The following is a 23,420-nucleotide window of genomic DNA, read 5'->3' as shown; positions in this document are numbered from 1 at the left end:
GTGACGGTCAGGGGGGCGGGAGGGTGGTAAGGGATCGGCGTTGTGAGAGGGATGTGGTTCAGGGGTTGTCATTTTGGGGTGCAATTGTGGAATGTGGTGAGCGTACCTGTTTCCCCCCCCCCCCCTTCGAGGTGAGGGAGAGGTGGGGAGGGGGGGGGGAACAGGTACGCTTATACACGTTTTTAATTGGTTCAAGGACACAACTGAGCGTGTGACACGGGCAACTCCACGTCACATTCACTCCAAACATCCATCTTGGCTGCCGACCCAAGCTCCTATGGTCCAGGGCTCACCTGCGCCATGTTGTCTAGGGTCAAGGTTCGTCTCCGGGAGAACCACGTTCTCTCCACCGCCGAGATTTTTCCACCAGTCTCCGCCATCACCAACGCCTCAGAGGCCGACAGCCTGGAGACAGGAGAGGGTGTTCCCCTGCTCTTGTCCAGGGATTCGGACCTTAAGAAGATATTCACCACCGCCGCCACGACGGCCCTGCAAGACGCCGGCCTCACCCCCTCACGCCACCACGACGGCCCTGCAAGACGCCCGCCTCACCGCCTCACGCCACCACGACGCTATCTGGCGGACAGGACCGTGTTTACCAAGAATATCAACACATAGATCACCGACCGCGACGACGATATCGTCGCCAGCATCAACGACCAGAACCCGACGCTGACAGCGGTAGCGGTTAACACCGTCTCAACGCCAGAACAACAAATAAAAACCATCTCAAGACCGACAACGACTCACATCTTCACAGATGGATCAGTTGATCAAGAAAGAGGTTCTGCTGGAGGCAGCAGTTTACACTACCAACCATGAAGCTTACTGGAGCATTAATAGTGGGTGCTCAACATTGCAGACAGAATTATAAGCCTTGAAGGAGTCCATAAATTATACAATTGAGAATAATTTACATGATAACATCATTCATACCGACTCTAAATCTTCGCTCCAGGCATTGTTATCCAGCCAGCACAGAGATAATATACAACTTATCAGAAAAATCCTACATGTAGGAAAAGAAGCCCACAATCTAGGGCTCTCAATGAAAAGGCAGACTCACTAGCAAAACCTGCCACTGCTCTACCTGTTGTACAGGTTAAAATACTTCCAAGTTTTTCACAGATTAAGGAGCAAATCAAGAAGAAAATACTCATAATTATCAAAGGTCGCCACAGAGCTAAAGTAGTGTATGGAAGATCCACTGCGAACAATGTTGTTAAAGATTTGCTACCTGGAACAAAAAGTTCCAAGTAACACGGGCTATGGACTGCGAACAAGCCAATGGGTACTATTCTTTCAAGCCTGGCAAAAAATTATCTAGAGATATTGCAGTAGCCATACACAGACTCAGACTTGGTTACAAGTGCTGCTGGGAGGTAATAAACCCAATAGTTAAAGTGTGTCATATCTGTGGAACAGATACAGAGGCGCCACTATTGCACTACTTACTGGAATGTGGAGCAACTGAAGCCCTGCGCATCAAACTCAACAATTCAACCAACAAGAACAGCTTCATTAAATGCAAAATCAACACCGACTACATTGGTTAGAAAAGCAGTTGAAGAATGGGACACATTAGTGAACACTGTGCATCTATATCCGCCACCAAGATAATATTATTAAAACAAGACTAAAACCAGTGCGCTAAAACAGAGGCGGGGAAAAAAAACGGGAGAAAAGGAGGAAACCCCACCTGCATTTAAAATATTGACCCAAATATCACAGTAACAAGATTATCGCGAATAACCGAACTCAATTACGGGCTCACCATAGCCCGTGCTGCATTTCGTTGTGAGTAGCTAAATCTAAAACAACAACAACAACATAACGACCATCGATTTAGCTCCCCGTAAACCATCTAATCACCGATCAATCACCCCATAAACTATTTTACGGTCTACCTCCCTGTAGACTGTTCTACCAGATGTTTTGTGTTTGCTTTTAACGCAGTTTACCTTAACCTAACACAGCCACCTAGACGCATGGGAGGTGCGGGTACACCGGGGTGCGGCTGACGCATGGGAGGTGCGGGTACACCGGGGTGCGGCTGACGCATGGGAGGTGCGGGTACACCGGGGTGCGGCTGACGCATGGGAGGTGCGGGTACACCGGGGTGCGGCTGACGCATGGGAGGTGCGGGTACACCGGGGTGCGGCTGACGCATGGGAGGTGCGGGTACACCGGGGGTGCGGCTGACGCATGGGAAGGTGCGGGTACACCGGGGGTGCGGCTGACGCATGGGAAGGTGCGGGTACACCGGGGTGCGGTTGACGCATGGGAGGTGCGGGTATACCGGGGTGCGGCTGACGGATGGGAAGTGCGGGTACACCGGGGTGCGGCTGACGCATTGATAGGTGCGGGTACACCGGGGTGCGGCTGACGCATGGGAAGGTGCGGGTATACCGGGGTGCGGCTGACGCATTGATAGGTGCGGGTACACCGGGGTGCGGCTGACGCATTGATAGGTGCGGGTACACCGGGGTGTGGCTGACGCATTGATAGGTGCGGGTACACCGGGGTGTGGCTGACGCATTGATAGGTGCGGGTACACCGGGGTGCGGCTGACGCATTGATAGGTGCGGGTACACCGGGGTGCGGCTGACGCATTGATAGGTGCGGGTACACCGGGGTGCGGCTGACGCATGGGAAGGTGCGGGTATACCGGGGTGCGGCTGACGCATTGATAGGTGCGGGTACACAGGGGTGCGGCTGACGCATGGGAAGGTGCGGGTACACAGGGGTGCGGCTGACGCATTGATAGGTGCGGGTACACCGGGGTGCGGCTGACGCATTGATAGGTGCGGGTACACCGGGGTGCGGCTGACGCATGGGAGGTGCGGGTACACCGGGGTGCGGCTGATGCATGGGAGGTGCGGGTACACCGGTGTGCGGCTGACGCATGGGGAGGTGCGGGTACACCGGGGTGCGGCTGACGTATGGGGAGGTGCGGGTACACCGGGGTGCGGCTGACGCATGGTAGGTGCGGGTATACCGGGGTGCGGGTACACCGGGGTGCGGGTACACCGGTGTGCGGCTGACGCATGGGGAGGTGCGGGTACACCGGGGTGCGGCTGACGCATGGGAGGTGCGGGTATACCGGGGTGCGGCTGACGCATGGTAGGTGCGGGTATACCGGGGTGCGGCTGACGCATGGTAGGTGCGGGTACACCGGGTGTGCGGCTGACGCATGGTAGGTGCGGGTATACCGGGGTGCGGCTGACGCATGGTAGGTGCGGGTACACCGGGGTGCGGCTGACGCATGGTAGGTGCGGGTATACCGGGGTGCGGGTACACCGGGGTGCGGCTGACGCATGGTAGGTGCGGGTATACCGGGGTGCGGGTACACCGGGTGTGCGGCTGATGCATGGGAGGTGCGGGTACACCGGGGTGCAGGTACACCGGGGTGCGGCTGACGCATGGGAGGTGCGGGTACACCGGGTGTGCGGCTGACGCATGGTAGGTGCGGGTATACCGGGGTGCGGCTGACGCATTGATAGGTGCGGGTACACCGGGGTGCGGCTGACGCATGAGAGGTGCGGGTACACCTGGGTGCGGCTGACGCATTGATAGGTGCGGGTACACCGGGGTGCGGCTGACGCATGAGAGGTGCGGGTACACCGGGGTGCGACTGACGCATGAGAGGTGCGGGTACACCGGGGTGCGGCTGACGCATTGATAGGTGCGGGTACACCGGGGTGCGGCTGACGCATGAGAGGTGCGAGCACACCGGGGTGCGGCTGACGCATGGGAGGTGCGGGTACACCGGGGTGCGGCTGACGCAAGGCCATGCACGGTACAGAGATCAATACCCCTTACCTCAGTGTCAGGACGTGAGCGACCCCGGGGCAGAGGGCGAGGTACCTCCTGCAGCGGTACCTCTGATGGCATATTAAGGCAACAGGGTACCTCTAAGATGCCCTCGAAGTATCCCAAGAGGTCCCCTCTCCCCCCCTTGAAAGGTACCAATCGTCCCACAGAACACATGGCTTTATCAACCGTCTGACAAAGAGGCTTCCGTGCTACCCAGTTCTTGAACGATTGGATTCCTCTCTGTTTCGCTTCCTCTGGGGTTTCCACCTACAAGAAGGCTTCCGCGAGGTCGCATTATTACCACATCTGTCGAGGTTTCCGACAATAAACAGACCTCAACACCTGTTCTTTCAAAGACATCTATCCTAACCGGAACCACTCGAGGGCTTCCGGCGGCATCTCCGGGAAGGAAGCCTCCGCTGTAAGCTCTCAGGAGAGGCTTCAGGCTCTCTCACCACATCCTTGGGCTTCGGAGGACATCTCATGGAAGCTTCCTCAAATATTTAAGTCCCAAGAGGGATTTCTTCCACTCTTGATATTGTTGGAACGTTCGGCGGCTTTTTAAAAAGCCTCCATTTTTACCACGTCTGGTTCGAGACAATTTCAGTTTTTAATTCAACGACCGAAAAAAATTATAAAATTTTAACTACTCAAACTGACTTGTTCATCTTATCAATTTAGAAAAATCAAGGCGTGAAAAACTTGGACAATAATTCAAACTCTTCAGAAACAGATGTTAACTTTATGTGCGTATTTAACGAACACTGTTAAACATATACTTAAAACATATATTTAAAATATATATTTAAAATTTATATTTATGCTATTATTATTATTATTATTATTAATGCAACATTGTATTAATTCGGAAGCTAATTTAGCTAGAGAGAAAAATGGCTTCTCATGTTCTCTCTTCAAACCGTTATTGAAGTGTATTAACTGACTATGGTACCATAGTCTGTGTGTGTATTGCTGTACCAGCTATACATGGTACCTGCAGCCGGTACCATAGTCTATGTATCTTGCTGTACCATCCACACAGACCTCCCGGTGCAGTGTTCTGTAACATGGGCTTCACTGAGATAATCCCTAGATGGGTGTTGTGGATAGGAAGGGGGGAGGGGGGAACAGGAGCCTCAGGGTCAAAGTTCAGCACGAAGGTTAAAGTTCAACCTGGCAGGCAAAGTTCAACCCCGGCAGTTAGGTCAGTCTTGACCCGACACTCAAAGTTCTTCCTGACAATAGCTCGAAGTTACACTAGGAGTAGCAACATTATTCATGATGAAGATTAGTGTTAGCTTAATGTGAGAGAGAGAGAGAGAGAGAGAGAGAGAGAGAGAGAGAGAGAGAGAGAGAGAGAGAGAGAGAGAGAGAGAGAGGAAGGACAAGCTAGTGATGAACAGGAACACGTGTGTGCAAACTCCTAATAATCCAATATCTTAACCTAACCACTGTACGTTATTTAGCTCTAATTTGTTGTGGTGGAGCCTAATCACTCATATACGTAGAAATTTATCATTTTTATTTAAACATTAATGCGGGATTCGAACCAGGGGTTTTATATGGGCTTGGATCACCAACAAGGGGACACAGGTGTGAACCGAGTACCCAAATGAGTCACAGACACGTTAGAAAGAATTGTTTCAGTGTCAGAGTAGTTAACGGATGGAATGCATTAGGCAGTGATGTGGTGGAGGCTGACTCCATACACAGTTTCAAATGTTGATATGATAGAGCCCAGTAGGCTCAGGAACCTGTACACCAGTTGAATGACAGTTGAGAGGCGGGACCAAAGAGCCAGAGCTCAACCCCCGCAAGCCCAACTTGGTGAGTACAGCTTCACATTGCTATATACAGCTCAACATACCACTGTATATACCACTTTACATGCCATTACATAACCACTTCATACACGGTTAAATACCGCTTCACATTGCATTATATACAACTTCACATGTTACATATATCGCTTCACATGCCGTTATATGTAACGTGAAGCGGCAAATATAATGACATGTGAAGCTGTACATATTCTGAAGCCTCACACATCGTTATATGCAGCTTAGCATCTTATTTACCTCTTGACATCCCATAATATACCGCTTCATATGCCGTTATATACCGCTTCACATGTTATGCGTCGCTTCATATTTTGTTTATATATATATATATATATATATATATATATATATATATATATATATATATATATATATATATATATATATATATATATATATATAAAAACAAAAATATATATACATATATATATATATATATATATATATATATATATATATAAACCGCTTCACATTCCGTTACATACAGCTTTACATTGTAATATAAAGATTCACATGCTGTTATATACCGTTTCACATTTCGTTATACAGCACTTCGCCTTATGATATTCAGCTTCACATTTCATGTTAAACAGTGGTTTAGATTGTTATATATGGCTTCAGATTCCCTCTATATACCGCTACACATTCCCTCTATATACCGCTACACATTCCCTCTATATACCGCTACCCATTCCCTCTATATACGGCTACCCATTCCTGTTATATACCGCTACACATTCCCGCTATATACTGTTACACATTCCCTCTATATACGGCTACCCATTCCCTCTATATACCGCTACACATTCCCTCTATATACCGCTACACATTCCCTCTATATAGCGCTACACATTCCCTCTATATAGCGCTACACATTCCCTCTATATTCCGCTACACATTCCCTCTATGTACCGCTACACATTCCCTCTATACCGCTACCCATTCCTCTATATACCGCTACACATTCCCGCTATATACTGTTACACATTCCCTCTATATACGGCTACCCATTCCTTCAATATACCGCTACACATTCCCTCTATATACCGCTACACATTCACTCTATATACCGCTACACATTCCCTCTATATACCGCTACACATTCCCTCTATATACCGCTACCCATTCCCTCTATATACGGCTACCCATTCCTGTTATATACCGCTACACATTCTCTCTATATATCGCTACACATTCCCACATATACCGCTACACATTCTCTCTATATACCGCTACACATTCCCTCATATACCGCTACACATTCCCTCTATATACGGCTACCCATTCCTGTTATATACCGCTACACATTAACTCTATATACCGCTACACATTCCCTCTATATATCGCTACACATTCCCTCTATATACCGCTACACATTCCCTCTATATACTGTTACACATTCCTTCTATACACCGCTACACATTCCCTCTATACACCGCTACACATTCCCTCTATATACCGCTATCCATTCCCTCTATATACCGCTAAACATTCCCTCTATATACTGTTACACATTCCTTCTATACACCGCTACACATTCCTTCTATACACCGCTACACATTCCCTCTATACACCGCTACACATTCCCTCTATATACCGCTACACATTCCTGTTATATACCGCTACACATTCCCTCTATATACTGTTACACATTCCTTCTATACACCGCTACACATTCCTTCTATACACCGCTACACATTCCTTCTATACACCGCTACACATTCCCTCTATATACCGCTACACATTCCTGTTATATACCGCTACACATTCCTGTTATATACCGTTACACATTCCCTCTATATACTGTTACACATTCCTTCTATACACCGCTACACATTCTTTCTATACACCGCTACACATTCCTTCTATATACCGCTACACATTCCTTCTATATACCGCTACACATTCCTTCTATATACCGCTACACATTCCTGTTATATTCAGCTACGCATTCCCTCTATATACCGCTACACATTCCCTCTATATACCGCTACACATTCCCTCTATATACAGCTACACATTCGTCCTATATTCCGCTACGCATTCCCTCTATATACCACAACACATTCCAGTTATATACCGCTACACATTCCTTCTATATACCGCTACACATTCCTTCTATATACCGCTACACATTCCTTCTATATACCGCTACACATTCCTTCTATATACATTCCCTCTATATACGACTACACATTCCAGTTATATACCGCTACACATTCCTTCTATATACCGCTACACATTCCTTCTATATACCGCTACACATTCCTTCTATATACCGCTACACATTCCTTCTATATACCGCTACACATTCCTGTTATATTCAGCTACGCATTCCCTCTATATACCGCTACACATTCCCTCTATATACCGCTACACATTCCCTCTATATACAGCTACACATTCCTGTTATATACCGCTACACATTCCCTCTATATACCACTACTCATTCCCTCAAAATACCGCTACTCATTCCCTCAATATACCGCTACTCATTCCCTCTATATACCACAACACATTCCTGTTATATTCAGCTACGCATTCCCTCTATATACCGCTACACATTCCCTCTATATACCGCTACTCATTCCCTCTATATACCACAACACATTCCTGTTATATACCGCTACACATTCCCTCAATATACCGCTACTCATTCCCTCTATATACCACAACACATTCCTGTTATATACCGCTACACATTCCCTCTATATACCGCTACTCATTCCCTCTATATACCACAACACATTCCTGTTATATACCGCTACTCATTCCCTCAATATACCGCTACTCATTCCCTCAATATACCGCTACTCATTCCCTCTATATACCACAACACATTCCTGTTATATACCGCTACACATTCCCTCTATATACCGCTACTCATTCCCTCTATATACCACAACACATTCCTGTTATATACCGCTACTCATTCCCTCAATATACCGCTACTCATTCCCTCAATATACCACAACACATTCCTGTTATATACCGCTACACATTCCCTCAATATACCGCTACTCATTCCCTCTATATACCACAACACATTCCTGTTATATACCGCTACACATTCCCTCTATATACCGCTACTCATTCCCTCTATATACCACAACACATTCCTGTTATATACCGCTACTCATTCCTTCTATATACCACAACACATTCCCGCTATATGCCGCTACACATTCCCTCTATATACCGCTACACAATCCCTCTATATATCGCTTCACACTCCTCCTGTATACCGCTACTCTACATATTCTGTTGCCCGAAACGCTATGCGTACTAGTGGCTTTAGGTACTGTATGTACTACCTCTATCTTTAAATCAAACAGAATGTTTGTACTGTAACTCTGCAACTATGTATGTACTTTCCTAAATAAATTATTATTATTTTATTCCCTTTATATACCGCAACACATTCCCATTAGCTCACTCAATTATCTCGTTTCAGTTGTAATATGGGTCCGCTTTCCCTACACTCTCCTTTTTTTTTTAAAGACTTTCCCGTTTTTAAAAGTTTGTCGAAATTTGCCCGACCAAACATACGTATAATATATATATATATATATATATATATATATATATATATATATATATATATATATATATATATATATTATATATTATATATAGTTCATGTGTGTGTGTGTGTGTGTATACATATGGGCGGCTCAGGCCCTCATCAACCAGTTGCTCACACTGGGAATAACAACACTTCAGGTTCGTGGTTCTTCTTCTTCCTGGAAGAAAACTGTGCATTCAAAATTGCCAAAAAATACAAAATACAAAAAAAGAAGGGTATTTCAAAAAGAATAAAATATATCGTTTAAACTACACATATGGTGCGATATATATTATAAATATATTATATATCTATATAAATATAATATATATTATATTATATACTCGTGAATATAATGAACTGACTAGCTTAACATATATATTCTTTTTTTGTCCTCCCCTCCCCCCCCCACGAGCCGAGATTAAGGAATAAAACAGATAATGATAAACGACTTTATTTAGCAAAACTGTAGAAAGTGGGTGAGGTGGGGGGGGGGGGTGTTGTTGTAGAGGCGAGGGGGGGAGGGAAGGGGAAGAGGGGGGGAGGGAAGGGGAAGAGGGGGGGAGGGAAGGGGAAGAGGGGGGGAGGGAAGGGGAAGAGGGGGGAGGGAAGGGGAAGAGGGGGGAGGGGTATTGTGACGTCATGATAGACAGTAGGGACGTCATAAGTTTTATGCAGGGATGACGTCATAATGTTGACCTGGTGCAGTGCGGGTTTAACTTTGGTGACGGTGGGGGGGGGGGGGGCTGGGGGCGTGAGGGAGGGGGGGGGAGCAAAGCGTGTTGAGGGGGGGGGGCACCAGGCATTATAGGGGGGCAGGGCGGGGGGGGGCAGCAGTCTGTGCTGGGGTCAGGCACTACCGCTAATGGGGGAAAAAATAGGTTCATTTACATAGCCAAAAAACAGGGGAGTACCTACAGGTGTTTAATCTCGTCTATGTAACCCAGAGTGAGGCAGACTGAACCGTAGGCTCAAAAAAATGTCTATATGCTCTCGACACCATGCATCAGTGACCTTTAAAAAGTCTATTACAAGAAAAAAAAAAGGTGTTGGCCGTGAAAGAAAAGGGTCATGCCAGGAATGAAGGTTTCAAAAAATTAAAAATAAATGCCAAAAAAAAACGAAAAAAAAATTCATGTGGGTGAAAATGTTAAAAAAGGACAATGCTATGAAAAAATTGGAGCAGGCTAGATCTATACCATACAGTACCTTTCAACAACGGAATACCACACGGCATTAGCCACCTCAGTAACCAACGAAGGAGCTAGAGTGGTTTAGTAGGGGGTAGAGGTAATACATTAAGCTAGTAGTGCATACTACACAAACACACGCACACCAGACACCGAGGAGTCTACTGTGATCGCTCGGCCATGCGGCGCCCGACTGAACCACCGACCCCCCACCAACCCCTCCACAACCCCCCCACCCCCTAGGCCTCCACGACTACGGGTTGCTACATACTACCATCTACCTCAACTCTCTACCTCCAACCTCTCATAACCAACCTCTGATTTCGTATAGTCAACTCGCCACACTACACCAACCCCCCACCAAGCGTGAACGGAAGTAATCAATAACTTCAGGACAGACAGGAGGGAAAGATAAATGTGGGAGAGAGATGGCAAAGCTTGCAGTCGTCTAGGAGAGGAGCATCGATCCGGCCGGCGCATGCGCACTCCATCACGGTACAAAGTTCCTTCTCTGGTTCCACCACCACAATGGTACAATGATCATGAATGTGTATAATTACTTACACTTAAGATCAATTCTCAAAATACTCGAGAACACCATTAAACATCTTTGAATCCAACCCATCCCTTGGAATAATTCAATATACGAAACTATTCACATTAAACCCGTATTTTTAGAAAAGTCTTGGCTCTGTAATTCACAACTGGATTACAATTTAGCGTGACATTACCACCAGAAATCTTAGCCAAGTATCCAAAGTTTACCTACAGCAGGTAGCGCCTACAGCTGATGGTAAACCCACCGCGGCCGCCCACTGGGTGCCTCTGGGGTGCATGATAGGCAAATAAATCCAAATAAACAGCCTACCTCACCACACACGAGGATTGCTTAGCCTAGAGATGATTGTGTGACATTATATGACACTGAAATATTAATGTTATTCACCCTCAAAACGGAGGTGACACAGACTGTGAACACACTGTCCAAGTACTTGTTCACTGTTCAACTGCCTTATATTATTATGGCTGCAACTTACTTAAGTACCTGAATTTTAGGATATGGGGTCAACTACCACTCACAGGATTAGTATGGGGTCCAACACTACTCACAGGATTAGTATGGGGTCCAACACTACTCACAGGATTAGTATGGGGTCCAACACTACTCACAGGACGTGTATGGGGTCCACCACCACCCACAGGACGTGTATGGGGTCCACCACCACCACCCACAGGATGTGTATGGGGTCCACCACCACCCACAGGACGTGTATGGGTCCACCACCTTTTTTCTTTAAGACAGCGCAGGTCAACCAAGAAACCTGATTAGGTCAGTTTGTTTTGGGTTGGGTTAGGTCAACTTAATTCAATTTCTTTCTTTATTATGCACCCCATACCCATCCCGTGGGCGGTGGTGTAATTAAAGGATTACAGAAACACATAATCGGTTCAGGAACTTAACCCTCTAGTTCGTTTAGCTAAGCAAATAACAATTTTACGCTCGAAACTCCAGAATATTCCCCCTTAAAAATAAATGCAAACCAGATTAAAATGGGAATATTGCACGTTTACAGTTGAATATCTATTATTGCTTAAAGTATGCGGGGATGAGGAAGTTGGATATGCACCTCTAGCAAGAGTACTGGGTACTTCCTAACTTTCCCTAGACTCGCGACTCTTTCTACTAAGACTCGAAGAGGCATGCAACCCGCCTCCATTGCCACACGTTGCTCAAACGCGTCCGACTCGGCAGTGTGCTGACGGATAGTTAAAGCTTGACTGACACGGCGGTCAGTCCCAACCGGTTAGACGTAACCAATCAGTCCCAACCGGTTAGACGTAACCAATCAGTCCCAACTGGGCAGTCGTAACCAGACAGTCCCAAGCGGTTACTAGTCATTCTCTAGATTAACAGGTTCGGTAATGATGGATTTATTATTTTCTTTATTTACTTAGGTCAAGCGTATGTCGCGTAGTCTCCACTTAGGTCAAGCATATGTCGCGTAGTCTCCACTTAGGTCAAGCGTATGTCGCGTAGTCTCCACTTAGGTCAAGCATATGTCGCGTAGTCTCCACTTAGGTCAAGCGTATGTCGCGTAGTCTCCACTTAGGTCAAGCATATGTCGCGTAGTCTCCACTTAGGTCAAGCATATGTCGTGTAGTCTCCACTTAGGTCAAGCGTATGTCGCGTAGTCTCCACTTAGGTCAAGCATATGTCGTGTAGTCTCCACTTAGGTCAAGCGTATGTCGTGTAGTCTCCACTTAGGTCAAGTGTATGTCGTGTAGTCTCCACTTAGGTCAAGCGTATGTCGTGTAGTCTCCACTTAGGTCAAGCGTATGTCGTGTAGTCTCCACTTAGGTCAAGCGTATGTCGTGTAGCCTCCACTTAGGTCAAGCATATGTCGTGTAGTCTCCACTTAGGTCAAGTGTATGTCGTGTAGTCTCCACTTAGGTCAAGCGTATGTCGTGTAGTCTCCACTTAGGTCAAGCGTATGTCGTGTAGTCTCCACTTAGGTCAAGCGTATGTCGTGTAGTCTCCACTTAGGTCAAGCGTAGGTCGCGTAGTCTCCACTTAGGTCAAGCATATGTCGCGTAGTCTCCACTTAGGTCAAGCATATGTCGCGTAGTCTCCACTTAGGTCAAGCGTAGGTCGCGTAGTCTCCACTTAGGTCAAGTGTATGTCGTGTAGTCTCCACTTAGGTCAAGCGTATGTCGTGTAGTCTCCACTTAGGTCAAGCGTATGTCGCGTAGTCTCCACTTAGGTCAAGCATATGTCGCGTAGTCTCCACTTAGGTCAAGCATATGTCGCGTAGTCTCCACTTAGGTCAAGCGTAGGTCGCGTAGTCTCCACTTAGGTCAAGTGTATGTCGTGTAGTCTCCACTTAGGTCAAGCGTATGTCGTGTAGTCTCCACTTAGGTCAAGCGTATGTCGTGTAGTCTCCACTTAGGTCAAGCGTATGTCGCGTAGTCTCCACTTAGGTCAAGCGTAGGTCGCGTAGTCTCCACTTAGGTCAAGCATAGGTCGTGTAGTCTCCACTTAGGTCAAGCGTAGGTCGTGTAGTCTCCACTTAGGTCAAGCGTAGGTCGTGTAGTCTCCACTTAGGTCAAGCGTAGGTCGTGTAGTCTCCACTTAGGTCAAGCGTATGTCGCGTAGTCTCCACTTAGGTCAAGCGTATGTCGCGTAGTCTCCACTTAGGTCAAGCGTATGTCGCGTAGTCTCCACTTAGGTCAAGCGTAGGTCGTGTAGTCTCCACTTAGGTCAAGCGTATGTCGTGTAGTCTCCACTTAGGTCAAGCGTATGTCGCGTAGTCTCCACTTAGGTCAAGCGTAGGTCGTGTAGTCTCCACTTAGGTCAAGCGTAGGTCGTGTAGTCTCCACTTAGGTCAAGCGTAGGTCGTGTAGTCTCCACTTAGGTCAAGCGTAGGTCGTGTAGTCTCCACTTAGGTCAAGTGTAGGTCGTGTAGTCTCCACTTAGGTCAAGCGTATGTCGTGTAGTCTCCACTTAGGTCAAGCGTAGGTCGCGTAGTCTCCACTTAGGTCAAGCGTATGTCGCGTAGTCTCCACTTAGGTCAAGTGTAGGTCGTGTAGTCTCCACTTAGGTCAAGCGTATGTCGTGTAGTCTCCACTTAGGTCAAGCGTAGGTCGTGTAGTCTCCACTTAGGTCAAGCGTAGGTCGTGTAGTCTCCACTTAGGTCAAGCGTAGGTCGTGTAGTCTCCACTTAGGTCAAGCGTATGTCGTGTAGTCTCCACTTAGGTCAAGCGTAGGTCGTGTAGTCTCCACTTAGGTCAAGCGTATGTCGTGTAGTCTCCACTTAGGTCAAGTGTAGGTCGTGTAGTCTCCACTTAGGTCAAGCGTATGTCGTGTAGTCTCCACTTAGGTCAAGCGTAGGTCGTGTAGTCTCCACTTAGGTCAAGCGTAGGTCGTGTAGTCTCCACTTAGGTCAAGCGTAGGTCGTGCAGTCTCCACTTAGGTCAAGCGTAGGTCGTGTAGTCTCTACTTAGGTCAAGCGTGCGTCACGTGGTCTCCACTCAGGTCAAGCGTACGTCGCGTAGTCTCCACTTAGGTCAAGCGTACGTCGCGTAGTTTAATTGGTGGGTGCAAACAGCAGCTTAACCTCACTGGACAGAATGTGTACACCAGCTGATGGGTCCCGAGTTACTGGGAACATGTCGGGTCATAAACCCGCCCTGCTCCACCTCGTAACCCGCCCTGTTGCACCTCGTAACCCGCTCTGCTCGACCTCGTAACCCGCCCTGCTGCAGTATCAACAACACCACAGCAGTTTGAACATCACCACTACAACAGTATCAACAACAACAACAACAAAAATATGCCGAGACCTGCACCCCCCTCCCTCCATCCCACTCAACAAAAATGCAATAAAAATCAAGAAGCCTATTGAAGTACCGCCAGACACTGTCCTATTGACTGGCCGCTCCACAGGGCAGGAAACCGGACGAAACTGGTCTCCGAGTCAACCACTTGGCGTCCTGCCTCATCCACCTGGCCAGTGGATGGATTGGTGGATCGATAAATGGATCGATAGATAGTTAGGCTGATTTGTTAATGGATAAACAGATTGGCTGTATGGATTTTTTTTAAGCATTGGATGAGGTGATGAACAGATGATTGTGTAAATTAGGTGGATTGCTATAGAATTCTATAGTTTGGTGGATTATTAAGGCAATTGACGAGTGGATTGATCAAGGAATAATTAGGTTGGTGGGAGGATAAATGAATTTTATTTAAATTATAAAAAATAGTTGAAAATATTAATCTATCAGTTTGTTTAATCAATTTCCTCATCTAATAATTTTCTAATTGTAAATTTGTAAATATGTTGCTCTCTCTGAGTCTCTTTCAAACTGAACAGACACATTTTTTCCAGTACTCACTGACGACTGAAGGAGAACACATGACCCAGTACTCACTGACGACTGAAGGAGAACACATGACCCAGTACTCACTGACGACTGAAGGAGAACACATGACCCAGTACTCACTGACGACTGAAGGAGAACACATGACCCAGTACTCACTGACGACTGAAGGAGAACACATGACCCAGTACTCACTGACGACTGAAGGAGAACACATGACCCAGTACTCACTGACGACTGAAGGAGAACACATGACCCAGTACTCACTAACGATATATATATTATATATATATAACTAAATCACAGGTGAGAGGACCTTACCAAGAAGCAGCGTCGCAATTAACGAAACAATCCAGTCCTTCCACAATATCCCTCACTGCTGAAGACGTTCTCAAGACGGTGAGAGCCGTCCGCGTGAGCTGAGAGACTGGCCTCTAATAGGCAGGTCGACAACAGATCAATCCCATCAAGGTCACCTAATGGCTCTTTGGCGGAGGTATCTGTTATGCGGTTGTGAAGGGTGAGGGTGATCCGCCGGGCTCTCTGTCGGTAACGGTGCTGGTACACGGTGCCGGACCAAAGAGCTAGAGCTCAACCCCCTGCAAGGACAACTAGGTGAGAACAAGAGGCTTCCTACACAGTCTCTCACTCCCTTTGCAGGCTGTTCTCACTAGCGTTCCCACCGTCAAGAAACTGTCGTAGTAATGTGCCGTAACCTATCCCACCAGAAATTCATGTGAAGACGGGGAAGGATAAATTGATGAGAAAGAGCGTGTGAGTGAGGGGGGAAGAGGGGGGGAGAGAGAGGGGGGGAGAGAGAAGGAGGGACAGAGAGGGAGGGAGAGAAAGAGGGTGGGAATGAGAGAGACTTAGATGATAGGAGGTATTTGCAACAATTTAATTTCAACTTGTTTAATTAAATATATTTCCTTATCTAATGTAGAGTATGACACCGCATCTAACCCCACACCCGGCTCCCGGACATATGGCCGTAGTGACGAGTGACGGGCCGGATAAGCGAGGTCACCGTCGCATCTACGAGCATCAGGTACGGTAGCGGCGGCCGCAGCACCATCGTACCCGTCACGCCACCAGCAACACCCCCGAGGCACGATAACTCCCAAACACGTACGGTTCTCCAGTATGGTCTGCCTCGCACATTCTGTTAAACTCTTTCCTAAATACTAATATTACTTCTTATTATATGATTGATAATATCTCGTGAATAATTATTACTTTACGGACCCAAATATTTGAGATGTATTTCCCAAGTGTTAAATCAAGGCCAGACCTGACCTATCAAGTTCTCCAACACATTTAAAGCAATATTCTTCTAAGATTAAGCAGTCTATTAAATACGAACACTACTGCGAGAGACCAAACTGGCTCTACCTTCGCGGTTTACGGAAATCCAGCGGGAGGAGGAGGAGGAGAGGTGGGGAATGAGGCAGCTGGCACCTGCGAGGACTGGCCGGCGTGGCTAGCAACCAGGCCTTGACGACGGAGGTGACACCATAACATATCCGTCGGGCGGGAGACCTCACCATCATCCTCGCACATTTCACCATATTTCTCCTCGTTTCGGGCAAGATTCGTGGTGCTGCGAGTGACAGACCCGGCGGGTGGTACATCTGTGATGTAGTTTGTGCTGTAAGTTGCCTTCCGCTGCCCATTGTAACGCATTGTGTTATTTCCGTGCTGAAATTGGCGAAAGATTGTAATGGAACATTGTGAACCACAAAGAACTGCTTTCAGTTCGGATGGAAAGTAAATGTGAAATGAGATGTAGACAGAGGCAAACAGCTGAGATTAAGCAACATTTTGCCTAAGATGGACGTTGATGATCACGAATCGAGGAAAGGTTTCTGGCGGAATTGGAACAGCGCCCCCGAGGAAGGACTGGAGACACGTCACCCCTGTAAAGGTTATGTCCGTTCTCTGTGATGGTGTCCGGCCTCCCACGGGAGACTCAATTATCTATGTTGCGTAGTTTGTATTCCTACTGCGTCGTGAAGCTGGGTGTCCTTATTACTGTTCTCGTAACGTCCAGAGGAACAGTGTGTGTTCCTACCTACTGTAACACCCATAGGAACAGTGTTCTTACCCATTGTAACACTCAGTTGTTTTTTTAAGTTTATAATCATGCACCGACACCAATAAGCAAACTTTGGGTGCTTGACAAGTTATCTGGTTGTACATTATTATGAATTAAATACACATTTCTTGAACATGGAATTACTTCTATGAGAATTTATTATAGAATTGCTTCTAAATGCTTGTTTATCACATTCAATTACAAAGTGAAGTAAGGTACCAAATTAGTTCAGCTGAGTGTTTTTTTGTGGTGGGATCTACTTCGGCAGGTACCCACAGGTACTTGAAGCCGAGCCTAGGCTTAGCAGTGGTAATGTCCAAGTTTACTGACCTTATGGAATGAACCATAGACATATGACTACTCCTGCATAAACGAATGAGTTTACATTAGAATAACTGGTGTGAATTTCACTTTGTCTCTGGCACACTAAAATCTGTATTGCATTTTTCAGCATATTGCTGCCCTCAGGCTGCTCAGAGGCCATGGGAGATGGTAATCAACTCTCTTATCTGAACACATGTTTGACATGCAGACGAGGAGTCACAATAACGTGGCTGAAATATGTTGACCAGACCACACACTAGAAAATAAAGAAACGACAACGTTTCGGTCCGTCGTGGACCATTCTCAAGTCGATCATTCACATTCGACTTGAGAATGGTCCAAGACAGACCGAAACGTCGTCGTCCCTTCACTTTCTAGTGTGTGGTCTGGTCAACCCATGTTTTACATGTGCTTATCTTAAGATACTAACAAGGTTAGGTAAGGTCGGAGTTTTCTATGAAGCTTTTTAAGGGTATCTATTATGTTTAGTATGTCACCTATGCACTTATTTAATAAGTCAATATTGACTTTACGAATTTGCGAGAACGGGTTGTTACATGTGTTGACCATGGTAGAAACACGATTTCTATCATGCATCCAGAGGCCAATATGGTATGGAACCCATAGAAATCAGACTGTTCCCATCATTAATTTAGCTAGGCACACACAAGATGGACCATCTTATGTGTGTGCGTAGCTTCAGACACAGGCACTTTACAGTTCTGTCTTGAGGAGCTCGGTGAGGTCAGAGATAACAGGTCACATTTAATGTATCCACTATGGATATGTATACTCGTTCGTGTGAGAAAGTTTGTGTTCTTACGAGTAGTAAAACACTCAAGAAAACTGTGTTGTTTTACCTTGTGTGTTTGTAGTTGCCAGGAATGAACTGAAGCTCCTGGACCCCGCCATTTTCCCGTCTCGCGTCTGGCGTTTTGTGATGTGGTTCGTTTTAGTTAACAGAAAGGGTTCGCTGTGGGTGGCCTCCACGACCTAAAATACGGTGTTCACACCTGTGACCTCTGGTTGTGTTCACACCTGTGACCTCTGGTTGTGTTCACACCTGTGACCTCTCCTTGTGTTCACACCTGTGACCTCTGGTTGTGTTCACACCTGTGACCTCTGGTTGTGTTCACACCTGTGACCTCTGGTTGTGTTCACACCTGTGACCTCTGGTTGTGTTCACACCTGTGACCTCTGGTTGTGTTCACACCTGTGACCCCTCGTTGTGTTCACACCTGTGACCCCTCGTTGTGTTCACACCTGTGACCCCTCGTTGTGTTCACACCTGTGACCCCTCGTTGTGTTCACACCTGTGACCTCTGGTTGTGTTCACACCTGTGACCTCTCCTTGTGTTCACACCTGTGACCTCTCCTTGTGTTCACACCTGTGACCCCTCGTTGTGTTCACACCTGTGACCCCTCGTTGTGTTCACACCTGTGACCCCTCGTTGTGTTCACACCTGTGACCCCTCGTTGTGTTCACACCTGTGACCCCTCGTTGTGTTCACACCTGTGACCCCTCGTTGTGTTCACAACCTGGGACGGTTAAGGGTACAAAAGCAACAATAAATTAATACCGCCTATTATATAAGAGTTCCAATTGTCTTTAATTTCACATTCTTCGTGTAATTTTTTCTGAAGGAATAATACGTTATTTACCAGGCGAGATGTTGGTGAGTGGGTGGCGAGACTTAAGCCAAGCAGTAGTATACTGCTTGCTCAAGCAGTATAGCAGTAGTATACTGCTTGTTCCAGGAGTATACTGACCTTATTGGTTTACTTGTGTTTATAATGCATTTACATTTACACTGCTTTATAAACATAAAGTTTATAAAGCAGTGTGTGACTCTTATGGCATGGTAGAATGCTGATAAATGGAGCAGATGTTATAGATTTAACTGTCTATTAGTTTTGGTGTGAGTAATATTACTTCCACGTCTAGTTTTGTGAAGGTAGTCCAAGCTTATTATAAACTCCCTCTTTAAGTGTATATATACTTTGGCTAATTAACTCATCAATTCAGAATCAGTTATGAATATAAATAACAAGAATCCTGCCAAGCCTATGCCACCATAGACTCTTGTCATGTGTTGTGTTTTACGTATTTCATGATTATTATTTTGTTTACGCCAGGAGAAGGAAGAAGGTAAACAGAGAGATTTGGAAGGCGGGGGCGAGGACAGCGATGGGGTAAAGAGGCCGGAAAGAGGAAGTCACCAGGACAGGAAACAAGAGGAGGGAGAAGAGGGGAGACTAGGTGCAGGATCAGGAGCTCCTCAACGTGCCCGCTGATCCTCTCACCTACCGCCAGCATGTCAGACTCAGAGGACGAGGCTGTGGAGCGCCAGGTGAAGCTGGTGATGGTGGGAGCGCCCCAGGTGGGGAAGACCTCCCTGGCTGTAAGGTACACCCAGGATATGTTCAACAAGACCTACCAGGTGAGGGAGGACGTCCCGGGGCGCCCGCTTCACTCTCAGTCGGTGTTGTCATGCATTTATAGGGACTTTCTAGGGGGGGGGGGAGAACACAGGCGACTTAATACTTCCTAGCTGATGGGTACTAGCTCCATCTTCGGATATATCCAGGCAACTGGACTGCACCTTCTTAGTACACTTAGTGAACTGAACACTGTACCACTGTTCTTCTCTACCTATTCTTGCTAGCTGTAATTGCAATCTAGTAGTAGGGAGGAAGGAAATTATGAAAACGCTCCGATGCTCTTGTACGTCTTAAGAATGTTTCAGATTGGATATACGCAAATTGTTCAATAACTGAACAGCTCAATAATTCAATGTTAAAATTGAAGTACCAAATCCATGTGCAGCTTATTGCTATTCCTGCTTGGTACACTGGGTATGTTGGTACGAATTTCTCTAGTTACATTCGTTTCCATTTAGGACAATCCATTGCTTTATTAAAAAAAAAAAATCCCCATTTCCCCCCACTTTACCATTTATTTATTTACGGCAAATGGGGAGACCTTCGACAAGCAGCCGGCTTCCTCTCCTCGTCGAGGCCACTAGTGTTAGTGGCTCTCAGGTAAACTGAGGTAATTGCATGTGCTTGTAATTAATTCCCTTGTTACTCTTTCATATGGCAGCTCATCAAAAGTTTTAGAGAAGTCTATGACACATTCACTCGTAAACTCCGTTATAATAGGTTACGTTTGTTTAAAAAAGCAACGATGAACTAGAACAACTATGCTTAAGATTATCTTTGAATTCTACTTATTTAAATAAGCTTATCTCCATTAACTATCAACGCCCGCGATGTCCGTTTCTTCCTGAATTTACCTGAATGTGTAAACATCTCTAGTGGCCGCGACGGGAACACACAGTTGGCGGCTTGTAAAAGGTGCCCTCAATTGCCCACTAACGGGACTTTATAATCATTCCTTTTAATAAATTAATATTTTATTTTATTTTATATATTGCATTTATTCATGAAACTTGGTTGGCTAACTTAATTTTTACTTTTGTTAGCGCTATACAAAAATAGTTTTCTTTGATAACCATTGTGTACGTTTTCTATCATTTCAGGCATCTATGGGGGTGGACTTTTATTTAAAGCGGTTGGTGCTGGGTAATGAACGAAACGTTAATGTGCAAATCTGGGACGTGGCCGGGTCAGCCTTGACAGGCAAGATGACGGATAAGGTATTTGTTATTCATATTTATAATCGATATATGTATATGTTGGCAAAATTAGGTGACAACCTTAATATAAACCTGGACGAATGTTTCTCCCACAGTATCTGTACGGCGCCCACGCCATCCTCTTCGTCTACGACGTGACCAACGGGATCTCCCTGGACACCCTTCAGGAGTGGGTGGCGGCCGCCCGGAGAGCCGCCCGGGCCCAGGAGAGGCCGCCCATCCTCGCCCTCGTGGCCAACAAAGCCGACATGGAGCACGTGCGACAGGTGGGCGGTGGAAGGGAACTATTATTTATTAGGGGCAGCACTAAGCCATTACAACTATATAGCACTTGGAAGGGTTTAGGATGAGGATTTGGGATTGGATAGGGGGGGGGGATGGAATGGTGCCCAACCACTTGGACAGTCGGGGATTGAACGCCGACCTGCATGAAGCGAGACCATTGCTCTACCGCTCAGCTTAAACGGTTGGGCAGGTGGGCGGTGAGGAGAGACGATATTGTTAATGATAAGGCTGGCGAAGGTGCGCCTGATGCAAAGTTAATGTCAGTGATCCTGGGCCCTCCAGGCACACCTTCCCCTCACTCCTCTTTGTTTTGTGTTGACATCTCGAATTTCTTCCGAAATAATACTATATTTTTAGTGTCATTTCCGTGGTATGAATAGACTGTAGGGGCTATATGGTCTAAAGAGACTGTAGGGGCTATATGGTCTAAAGAGACTGTAGGGGGCTATATGGTCTAAAGAGACTGTAGGGGCTATATGGTCTAAAGAGACTGTAGGGGCTATATGGTCTAAAGAGACTGTAGGGGCTATATGGTCTAAAGAGACTGTAGGGGCTATATGGTCTAAAGAGACTGTAGGGGCTATATGGTCTAAAGAGACTGTAGGGGCTATATGGTCTAAAGAGACTGTAGGGGCTATATGGTCTAAAGAGACTGTAGGGGCTATATGGTCTAAAGAGACTGTAGGGGCTATGGTATAAAGAGACTGCAGGGGATCCCATCCCTCAATCCTCGTCACCCTCAACCAACAACTACATACTATTTTTTTTAGCAGTTATAAAATACATTTTCAGTAACATTTTATGGAGCATAAAATCAGTTATAATTGATGATAGAAATTTGTAAAGGAAGTAATTCCTAAACACTGCAACAGACAAGAGTATATAGTTACTGTCAACCAATTAGGGTGACAGGTACTGTCACATTGCGTGCTCACCAGGATGAGTGACACTGCTCGTCGAAACGTTGGTCACTATTTCAGTGAAGCAGTGTCCACGACAGTGGCTGGACGAGGTAATTGACATGAATGAGGCACTGTCAATAGACAATAATCTAATATATGCTAGATCTCATATTCGACATTTGAACTAGAATATGTGCAATGTTGTTTACTACCCCAGAACGTCATTCTGATTCTCTAGTAACAGTCTTTTGTTTTTGTCTCCTTCCACGCCGGTCCTGCTTTCTCGCCTGCCCCTGTACCCACGTACTCATCGTGTACCTGTGTACGCACGCACCTGTGTACGCATGCACCTGTGTACGCATGTACCTGTCACCAGGTGAAGAGCGAGCGTCATCATAGATTCGCCAGCGAGAATGTCATGGGGTCCTACGTGGTGTCGGCCAAGACGGGCGAGGGCGTTGCGCTGTCATTCCAGAAGGTAAGATGGACCGTGATCTGTGTTCCAGCGGGTCTGGACGAGGTGTGCCACAGGTGGGCAAGTATGGAAGTGAGGGAAGCTTGGTAATGATGGTCCAGTAGCGAAGTATAGAACTGGTCTTTAGTGTTAGGGGTTTAGGTGAGGTTATGGTCTTCGGTGATGGGTCGTGGACGAGGATCCAGTGGCGAGGTTTGTGGAAGTAAAAGTGGTTGTCCAGTGGTGTGGTATGTTAGTGGTTGTTCCAGTAAGGAATGACAGTGGTATAAGTTCTCGAAATTATACATGGGAGGGTTGATGGCGTCCCTGCAGTCTTGGGAGTGATGATCATGTGGAGTACAGGAGCGGTGGTGATGTTGATCATGTGGAGTACAGGAGCGGTGGTGA

The 23,420-nt window shown here is 46.4% G+C and overlaps 2 protein-coding genes across 2 annotated transcripts in view; one reads left to right on the top strand and one right to left on the bottom strand.

Annotated features, from left to right (window-relative positions):
• The window catches only part of LOC123745217 (uncharacterized), a 96,364-nt gene extending 85,764 nt beyond the window's left edge, over positions 1–10,600 (bottom strand). The window contains exon 1 of the transcript XR_006771307.2: positions 10,432–10,600. The gene's annotated coding sequence lies outside the window, so the exon portion shown is untranslated. The remainder of the gene's footprint in view (positions 1–10,431) is intronic.
• A 6,177-nt stretch (positions 10,601–16,777) lies between these two features.
• LOC123745193 (ras-related protein Rab-28) lies at positions 16,778–23,036 on the top strand (the record flags this gene model as incomplete). Its single annotated transcript, XM_069322158.1, is given in 5 exon segments — positions 16,778–16,943; positions 19,849–20,153; positions 21,255–21,371; positions 21,467–21,637; positions 22,935–23,036. Coding segments are annotated over 4 exon segments (516 nt in total), but the record flags the coding sequence as incomplete, so codon positions are not given.
• Between the last annotated feature and the right edge of the window lie 384 nt (positions 23,037–23,420).

The sequence above is a fragment of the Procambarus clarkii genome, chromosome 10 (genome assembly GCF_040958095.1).
Source record: "Procambarus clarkii isolate CNS0578487 chromosome 10, FALCON_Pclarkii_2.0, whole genome shotgun sequence".
NCBI classification, from domain to species: domain Eukaryota; kingdom Metazoa; phylum Arthropoda; class Malacostraca; order Decapoda; family Cambaridae; genus Procambarus; species Procambarus clarkii.
This window is presented reverse-complemented; position numbering and strand designations above follow the sequence as displayed.